The 9,763-nt window shown below is 37.8% G+C and overlaps 1 protein-coding gene across 1 annotated transcript; it reads left to right on the forward strand.

Annotated features, from left to right (window-relative positions):
* The first annotated feature begins 1,034 nt into the window (after positions 1 to 1,034).
* On the forward strand, positions 1,035 to 9,343 carry LOC125905312 (uncharacterized). Its single transcript, XM_049603240.1, has 20 exons — positions 1,035 to 1,059; positions 1,170 to 1,319; positions 1,447 to 1,569; positions 1,915 to 1,947; positions 3,187 to 3,307; positions 3,455 to 3,594; positions 3,690 to 3,891; positions 4,238 to 4,354; positions 4,477 to 4,663; positions 4,789 to 4,936; positions 5,185 to 5,875; positions 6,093 to 6,199; positions 6,628 to 6,783; positions 6,862 to 6,906; positions 6,994 to 7,086; positions 7,252 to 7,335; positions 7,594 to 7,682; positions 7,760 to 7,862; positions 8,028 to 8,144; positions 8,246 to 9,343. Exons 11-20 carry the CDS (start codon positions 5,575 to 5,577, stop codon positions 8,366 to 8,368), a joined length of 1,218 nt encoding a protein of 405 aa, XP_049459197.1. The 5' UTR covers positions 1,035 to 1,059; positions 1,170 to 1,319; positions 1,447 to 1,569; positions 1,915 to 1,947; positions 3,187 to 3,307; positions 3,455 to 3,594; positions 3,690 to 3,891; positions 4,238 to 4,354; positions 4,477 to 4,663; positions 4,789 to 4,936; positions 5,185 to 5,574; the 3' UTR covers positions 8,369 to 9,343.
* The last annotated feature ends 420 nt before the right edge of the window (positions 9,344 to 9,763 follow it).

The raw sequence follows: 9,763 nt of genomic DNA on the forward strand, positions 1-9,763 counted from the left end.
ATCTGTTCTGTTGTTTGGACCAGTTGAGTGATCTGTGGAGTCTTTGTTTGTTTGTATTTATTTTAATACAACTTTTCCCTTTTCTCACTGTGTTAGCAGAATAGCCTAAATGTGAGAAGCCATAATCGTTAGTCTATCCAATGTTATTGATCACTATTATTAGAAATCATAATAACAATGATTAAAATAATATTATTAGTCATTGTTGTATGAGTAATACTAGCGATTATGCAGGTCCGTGTCTTCCATCATCAGTCGACCAGGACTACTTAGCCTAACTCCTTTTTGAAGTTTTCAATTAGTTTTTTGATCATGCCATGGCTGCATGACCACTGCCTTTAAACCAATGAAATTAAGGAAACGGTTGATGATTCAGTTCCTGGCCAATCAGGAGCAATTTCCAATTTTGATGATAGGTGTGAATATGGTCTATATTCACTTGGATTCCTTGGATTCCCAGGCCCATTCCAGCAATCTGTGTAAGTAATCTTTGACTGTTATTATGTTTTCATTGTTATTCGTGGAGATATGCTTACATAATCGGAATCTTTTTAGATCTGAGCAATCTTGTGTGTCTTTGATTATAGCCTAACTGAAATCTCAATGAATATAAGCCCCAAATGTATAAAAACAACAACAATAATAATAATAATAATAAGAAGAAGAAGAACAAGAACAAGAACAAGAACAAGAAGAAAAAGAAGAATGAATAGCTTATAAAGCCACCAGAGGACCAATTAGCCAGTTAGAAAATAGCAGAAAAGAGAGAGAGAGAGAGAATAATGGTTTATTTAAAGCACTTATTTATAATTTATATATTAATTATTATAATAATTCCAACCCATCATTTTATGTTTATATTAAGGGCACAAAATCAAGATTGTAGTATGTGCAGTGCTTAATTTGTCCACGAGGAGGTGCTGTTCTGGCCAGCGCAGGACGTGAAACATAGTATGTTAGTATAGTATAGCTGTCTGTCTTATGTGAATGACACTATATAGAAGTAATGATATTTTTTTGCCTTGTAGTTGACAGGCTACTTGACAAATATGGCTGCAGGTAAACTATTTGATTTCATGTTATATATATTTTATTTAGTTTGAGCTATTCATCATATTTTTTAAGTCAATATCAGTATACCAATATTACCAATTTGTACTGTTATTTAGTTCTCAATACAGCCTTCACAAAAACAGAGGACTTTTATCGCAATGAGGACAACAATTGCCCTTACTGCAATGTTGCCACAGTGGCAACCAGAGACCATCTGAATAAGGTCCATTTAAAATATGCATTGTGCTTCAGCGACAATGCAGTTGGTAAGCATAATAAGTGTACCATGGGTGTTTAATTTTGTTAAAGATTTTCACCAAATTCCAGTGTCATATCAATCTGTGTTCTTGGTCTATTATGTTCATTTTCACATTTGTTTTCATCTTTCCACAGACACTTTTAGCATACCATGCCACTGTGAGGTGAAGCTGGCACAAAGGAGCCATTGGCACTGTCCCAAGTGCCAATCCATCATACAGAGAAAACATTCTTTTGAAAATCATCTGAAAAAACATGGTGAGATCACTCAAAAACACAGAAAAAAACAGATATTGTACTCTCTGCCATCAGCATTTTCCACAAACACAGTTATTTACACAGACTGGTGTATGTAAAAATAATTCATCACATCTACTGGCCATACCTTTTTGTGTTCCAGTAATTCAAAGCTGGCCTTGAATAAGTGTACCTTGGCATGATGAAGCAATGTTACTTAGTCTAATAGTGATGGCTGACTCACTGAAAAGGTCTCAAGTTTTTATAACTATCCCAACATATTGTTAGGCACCTCAAGTAATAATAATAATTTTGTAACTGTTACACAGTTACTGAAATTTGATTTTTTTTTCCCTCAATGGACAGGGTTGATTCTTCAGAGTAAGACACTCCTCCCAAGTATGTAAAAACATGAGAAAAAAATATATTTGCACTGATACAGTTGCCTCAAAGGCCTGTCATTTATGTCTTTGTATCATGTCTTGCTGGGTCTTTGTTTTGATTTTCAATGACCCTCTGTGTCCTTTAAGTTTCTCCTATGTTCTCGCCTCTGTCTCCCTCTGTCTGTTGTATTGTTGCCTTCATGTTTTCTCATGTGCTCCTCCCCTTCGTTACCACACCTGGCCTCCTCCCTCCTCTTTCTCCTCACCTGTTCCTCATCTGTTCATCAGCGTCTGTGTATTTAGTCTGTGTTTTCCCTTTACTCCTTGTTGGTCATTGTATGTATCTGTCAGGCTCAGATCTTGCTCCATGTCCATGTCCATGTCCCTGTCCCTGTCCCTGTCCCTGTCCCTGTCCCTGTCCCTGCCCCTGCCCCTGTCCCTGCTCCTGCTCCTGCTCCTGTCTGCGTCTTGTCCTCCCAGAGCTCCTTTTGTTTCCAGTCTCTCCTTGGTATGTGTTTTTGGACTTTGAGTTTTGCATTTTGGCATTTTTTGATTTGAACTTTGCTTTTTGGTTGTACTTTGTCTTACTAGTTTTGTTGCTACTTTGTCTTGCTGCTTTCTTTGCTACTTTGTTTTTTGGGTCTTTGGACGTCTTTGGTTTCATGCTCCTTGATTTTTGCATTCATCTTTGAGTTAATAAAGCTCGCCTTTTGTCTTTGCCTGATCTTGCCTCCTGTCTAACTGTGTTTGGGTCCACCTCCTTTATCCATTTTTCCCCTTTAACCCTGATCTAACAAGGCCCAGTGACTTTGTTTTGTATGAGTCTTAGAGAACACTGCCCACTGAGACTTATTGTATGGTAATCAGTGCTATAATGACAAAAATGGAATAGAGATATATGCATGTATATATGATATTTCCAGTCATATCATAGCACTTAACCAAGTATTACAAGCAAGTGTCTGCACAGTGGATTTTATTTATATTGTTTTACTGTACTACAGTATGCCATGATATAACATGCTTAGTATATTAGGAAAAAAACAATGCCACGTACAGCCTGTAATATGTTTCTTCTCCTTTTCTCCAGATTTGTTATCTGTCAAAGAGAAGCCAGCAGAATCTGACAAACAGAACTGTAAATCCTTTCAGTGTCCTGCATGTGATGCATCTTTTTCTATCTTTTTCATCCCACAGAAGTTCTCACCTGAGAACTTCTGTGGGATGTTTGCTGCGTTAAACAAACATCCCACAGAAGTTCTCACCTGAGGAAACCAAGTGCCCGTACTGTCCAGGTCCTACACCACCAGACTTGTCCGAGGAGAAATGTGTCACCAAAAACGCAACAGTTTATGGCATTCTTACTGTTCAAAAAGGTTTGTCTGCTGAAATACTGTTTTTTATTTTTTGAATTGACTAATAGTATACCTTTGGTCTCTGCAGGCACCCCAGTTGATAGAAGTAGGGTTCATATATACAAACAAATCCACTATATCCTGTAACAATTTATGTTTCCCTTTTAGGTGTCCATGTCTACATCAAAACGTGCCCTGTCTGCAGAACACCTGTCAGATTTCAGAATTACTTGACAGGCTTCCACAATTACAATAACAAAGTGTTTCTGACACTTCAGTTATGCTCTTTCATGACAAATTTACTGAGGGTAATTTGGTCCTTTTTTTCATTCAGTTAGAAACATAAAATAGCACTGATTTGTACAGTAAGTATAGAACAACTAATTGCTTGATCTTTTAACAGACCCACACAGCTATTGGAAGATTCATCAGTGCTATGGAGCATCAGCTGAATTTGACAATCCACAACACCACCATCCGGAGGGCATTTTTTCACTACTCTGCACTTACTGCTTATGAGTATGATTTCTTTTGCTACAAATGTGGCCACCATCCCCCAGTGCTAATAGCAGATGCCAACTGGAAGCTGTCTTTTGATGTGCCAGGTATGTGAGTAATTAGTAGTAAGTAATACAAGCAGAGGGCTAAAAAATATATAATTTATCTAAGATTTTTTGAGGTTTGTCAATGTATTTTCTACTCATAGCTGTTACTATGGAACTCAGAGAGTGAGAGTATCAATCTGTTTGATGCTCTAAATATCAACAGAGTGGTCTTTATACATATGTATTGTTGGGTGAAGGGTTAAACACTATAATGACCTCTTTCTTTAAAAGTAATTGGGCTAAAAATCAGTTTAGACAATTCAGCTCATTTCAAAAGTATTCCTGGAAAATTGTATGACCTTACTTTTACATTTATTTTTAACTACTACTCCTTTTCTATAATTAGTGAGCACACTGAAGAGGCCAGCTATCAAAGAAGTCAAGGATGAAGATCTTTCAGTCAACATCACTGCAAAGTGGGACCGACTGGAAAAAGAAATTATAGCCAGTGGCATCTGTGAAGGTTTGTTATTGTACTACATTTCAAATCGCGACCTAGCAGTAAAGAACGAGGAATGTGACATTGAAAAAAATGAAAGTAATGATATTATTAAATTATGAAACACATCTTTCCTTCTGTTTAAGAGTTGAAAGCCCACAACCCGTATTCAGCGGAGTTGACACACTCCTCTTTTGTGCCGTGGATGGGACCAGCTACTAGAGTTGGGGATGTGCTACCGAAGACTGAGATCCTGAAAGGTTTCAATAGTAAGGCAACAACAGACCCCAAAACGCAAAAAGATCGACGCTTCGGTTGATTGAATCAAAGAAGGTGATTTATACATTGAAATCAGTGGTAATTTATTCCGCTTATTTTCTCTTACACATTGCTTTGTGCTGCTGCAGTCAGCGTTCATATTAACCTCTGAAATTCTACTGTGCTTATGCCACCTACAGGCAAGCAAGAGTGAGCTAATTAAAGCTTGCTCTGAGCTGGGTGTTCCCACTGAGGGATCTGAGACTGATTTGATCAACCGACTTGAGGAGATGCTCCTCTACAAGGATGTTTACCCAAAAATGTTTGCTAAGCTGCAGAAAACAGGGGGTAAGGACATAAATATATACTCATTTTTTACATCCACCTGTGTTACTTTATTTAATGGAAATGTGGTTATCACTATCACAGATTTTGATATTGCATCTTTATGTAGTGTCTTTTTGTGTTTTTCCTTTGACTTCACCTGCAAGTATACAGTTTAACAACAACTGAATATGACTGTGACAGTGTTTTGCAAATTCAAATACTTGTTCTTCTATTGGTAACATCAGTTATCGTCATTTGTCTCCATCTAGGTGGTGTACTGCACATGGGCTGCTCTCACTCAGTTGTTTATTACTGCTCCCCACTTCTGTGGCAGGAAAGTGCGAGGGACCACGCAGATGGTCTGTTAAGCTCTGCAAAACCACCAACCATTTACATTTCTGACATTGCTGGTCGTGTTGCAAGACACACCAACAACAGGACAAAGCAGAGATTTTTTAATCCAAATGATGGAAGACTTTGCTCGCCTACAAGTGAAAACATACAGGCAGCACAAGATAAAAGTCTCAAAGTAAATCTTCCTTGGATGAAAAATCTTTTGTACAGGAGGAATAACACGAACCCCTGAAATGATGTAAATCCTAAAGAACATTTGCAAAGGCCACATCCCATCACAGGCTCTGCTGAGCGGTACTCTTTGTATGACCGCTTCCATCAAAAAAATCAAACCCAGCCAGAGGAAGTACTCCGCAGCCTCAACCTTGTCCCTGATTTTGTGCAGTTTTGTCAATTCCTCAGAGGCAGAACAAAAAAACAGAGAGCTGTCCTTTGACCGGTACTTCCTCTGCCAAATGAAGGAGACACATTTCTTGTTTTGTACAAGGTTGGTCTTCCATTTGCACAACAACAGCATAAATCAAAAATTCATCAAAAAAATGGAGACACAAACCAAGGACAATTTTGAAATTGGGCCAGATGGACGGTTGAGGCTTACAAGTACAGGTAATTGTGTGACAAATTGTCATAAAGCACATACGTGTCATGGTGTACGTGTCTTGTATCATTTATTTCCTTTTTTTTTGTTGTTGTTGTTGTTGTCCTTGTCTTTCCCCTGTCTTCCAGTCAAGTTTCCCCCCATTTGGGTCCAGACCGCTCCACATCGTGACAATATGAATGTTCATATTAAATTGTGGTAATGCTGTGTTTCTTATGTCTTCAGTGGTGTCTGCCCTAGGCGTAAATGTGGATGTTGAAATGCACAATGAGCAAATTGTGGCCAAAATGGGCTTCTCAATAGGGCAGTTCCTAATCCAGGAAGAGCACAAGGTAATTAAAAAAATGTGTTCAAAAATTTTGTTTTTGTTTGTTCAATTTTCAAATCATATCTTACATGTGTGGACTGCTGGGCATATAGTCCAATCCATTGAGTTGCTGAGCATTTGCCTGTAATCAGCCTGTGACAAATGCAAACCTACAAATCACAAAAAAATGTCGATAAACCCATAAATTTATTCCTTAAAATGAACATAAATTATCTGAAGAACAAGATAATCTATTTTATCAGACTTTAAATATGACTTTATTTAATATTGTAGAGGTGATTCCTGCTAGGATGGGATGTTAACCCTCAACAACCTGATGCTAATGGAACAGGCCTTGTTACTTAGGATTTATACATCAAATGTAATGCATTTGTAATCTTGATGTATAACAGTGATTTCTGCTTTAATCTTTGCCCCCCTCCCTCAAAAAAGGCAAAACTGCTTGAGCTCTACAAGGCACCAGCAACGGACTATGCCATTGTTCAGGTGGAACGGGCATTAGTTTATGTGGCTGACCTTTTAAGTATTTGCCCACAATCTCTCCTAGAGGATGACCTCTACACCTCGTATCCATGGCTTACAGATGATGTAAGTAGACATGAATGCATGTGATGTATCATTACACCAAAGTTTTACATAGTGACAGCTTTAGTTGTTCCTTTACAGGCAGTGAATGCGAGAGTTCTCCAGCTGACAAGACCTCTGGAGAATGTAAGTTTTATGGTAATTTGTCTTTGTTATGGATAGTGCATACAGAAACAGTGTGCCACTACCCAAAAGCCATTGCTCTTTTAACAGGTGTTTGCTTTGCAAACATTTCATTTCACGGCTTGGTGGAGGAGCTGGATCAATGGGGAATCAATCAGCTCCCGCCATTTGCATTGCATCCAGGTATGCATGTGTTTTATTTGCATATTCTTTAGCTTTATTTAAGAGGTAATTTATTATCACTAATTTATTATAACTAATAACTTTATAATTGTGACAGTGTAACAGAAGAAAACATCATTCCTTAGTCTGCAGCTGTAATTTGGTATTAAATATTTTTTATTCAAGGGCTTAAAGCAAGATTCAAAGGTTCTGTTTCCACGAGTCGTTGGCCATCAAACTCCAGAGACTGGCAATAATTTCATTCTGTGGGTGAGTACTGCTGTGAAATTGAGAGGGCTTTTTCTTAAGACTTTTCGGGGACATTGCTGTCGTCCTTTTTTTTTTTTTTTTTTTAAGAAAGACAGAAGGTGGGAAGGTCCAGGGCCAGATTAAAACCTATTAATCTATCACAATTATGCTATGCCCGTAGCCCACTGAGCCACCATGGATAATCATAAAAAGGCTTCAGTCATATTTATTTGCATGTAGTGGACTGCACGATACTTACACTGGCCATTGTGTTGACAGGTATTTGATGGCTCAAAAAAAGAAATCAGGGTCTACGATTCCCTTGAAAAGTACACCTTGATTTCTCCACCTGATATGGACATTCTAAGGTATGTAAACACATTTATTCTAATAAACTGTGACATTATATGAAAAACATAACACTAAATGATATATCTGTTTTTAGCCTTGCATTTCAGAACATATGGAGGCTGAAGGAATGGTCCATTTCATATCCAGACCAGTGGAGATGGAGAGATGGCGTCAACTGTGGTGTCTTCGTCTGCACGGTAAGTACTGTTTTGTAAAAGGAAAAAAAAGATTTATCCTACCCCTTCTTGGTATTGTCAAATTATTAAAGGAATTGCCATTGTTTTAATAAATAGTATACTTGGTTTACTACATAAATTAACTTCATGTTGTACAAACATTGGTTGTTATGTCACTCACTCAAGGCAGCTGAGCGTGATATCAAAGGGACAGACATGATGAATGAACCCTTGAACCAAGTCCAGTTGGGGCATCTCAGGATGTATCATGCAGCCTGCTTGATTGCCGATTCTGTTCCTAAGGTGATGTAAAAACCATAAGACACTAGGCAACTGATAATATTGGCAGGCTATGAAATAAGTTGCATATAAATCTTTAACAGTTCAAATGTTCTTTTTTGTAGGGGAAGAAAGTGCGTGAGTCTTGCATGGCAGAGGCAATTCATGCCTGCAATTACTACGACAGCACTGGAAACCAATGCACCAAGTACCAGATTCACAGCTTTGTACAGTTCAAATGTTGGTAGTGTAGTATCAATGTAGCATCTGGATCTCTGCTGTGATATCTTTTTGAAATTGTAGGCAGTTGTATCCACATGTGCAGAAGGAGGACTGGGTGAAATGCGAGACATGCAATGGCTGGCTGCACAAAGACTGTGCCTGTTATGAGCCCAGTCAGTCAGGCATTTTCACATGTGGTTGTGACCTGCCTGAGCCATACGCCTTCACCAGGTTTGACCAATCTTCACCCTTCTCCTGCTAATTTAATTAATCAAGCACCTGAATATGCATTACAGTAACTGCTGTGGGAATTTAGCTGCATCTTCTATAAAAGCTCAAGCAGGACATCATGGGGTCTTCTATGTTTTTTTGTTTTTGTTTTTTTTTAATATATACTGCAGCAGTACATAAACATTCTCTTCATCTTCCTCTATCACTTAGTACACAACATAAATGCCTCCTCTTGGTCTAAACATCAACATGAAATCATGTGTTTGAATTGAACCTAACCTTGCTTTTAACTGCATGTTTTAACCATCTGAACCATTCAACTGTCATGAAATGTAACTTATAAATTAATAATAATGAACAAAGAATACAACTACCATTCTTTGACAAATGTGACATATTGCACTGTACTTTATTGCTGCTTATTTGTTTTTATGTACTTTGCAGTACTTTGACCTGCCTCAAGAACAAAGGCGTTGAGGGCCTCATTTCCAAAGGAAGAATAAAGGTTTTTGTTTATTCTGGTTAATTATAAACAGTAAATGTTGAACCAGTGTTTAACAATGTAATTTTTAAAGGAACTAAAAGAAATGCTCGACAGTGGGGAGAGGAAATCCAACAGGATGTTCCTTTGGCAAAACCCTGGGGGAAACCGTGCCCTGAAAACAATTCTTAACGGAAAGCCAACATGTTTCAATGAGAAACACGTAAGATTTTTTTTAAAAGTGGTCATTTTGTCAGAGTGTATGAACGACTGTTTATTTACCCTTACTATGTCCAACAGATGAATGACCTCATTAATCTGATAAAGCCAATGCTGTCATTGGATTACAGCCTCCTCAAAAACATTGATTTTGTCATTGATGTCATGGTGCCAGAGGTAAGTTCCAATTTTAGTTGAACAAAGACATAAAGGTATCCATTACTGTAACAGTTCTACTATTCTAACAGAATTGAGCTTGAGCTTACTGTTACTTGATCACCCATAAATATAATTACATCTGTTAATTTAACATTAATAAAGCTGTTAATGTGTCCTCTTCCTTGTGTTTTTTTTTTTTTTTTTTTCCCCTGTGTTCTCCTGAACTAAAATGTTTTCTTTAATGCAGACCACAACTGACATCCTGGTGAGACTAGAAAGTTTCAAGATTTTATGCCGAGAAAATCCTCGGAACGATCATCGAGTGATCAGG

This window comes from Epinephelus fuscoguttatus, linkage group LG2, assembly GCF_011397635.1.
Source record: "Epinephelus fuscoguttatus linkage group LG2, E.fuscoguttatus.final_Chr_v1".
NCBI lineage: Eukaryota > Metazoa > Chordata > Actinopteri > Perciformes > Serranidae > Epinephelus > Epinephelus fuscoguttatus.

Excerpts from the sequence above, each read along its gene's own strand:
- LOC125905312 (XM_049603240.1), top strand. The coding sequence starts at position 5,575 with ATGACCGCTTCCATCAAAAAAATCAAACCCAGCCAGAGGAAGTACTCC. Across the intron at positions 7,683-7,759 it reads CCTGATATGGACATTCTAAG|CCTTGCATTTCAGAACATAT; the intron begins GTATGTAAACAC and ends ATCTGTTTTTAG. Across the intron at positions 7,863-8,027 it reads GTGGTGTCTTCGTCTGCACG|GCAGCTGAGCGTGATATCAA; the intron begins GTAAGTACTGTT and ends CACTCACTCAAG.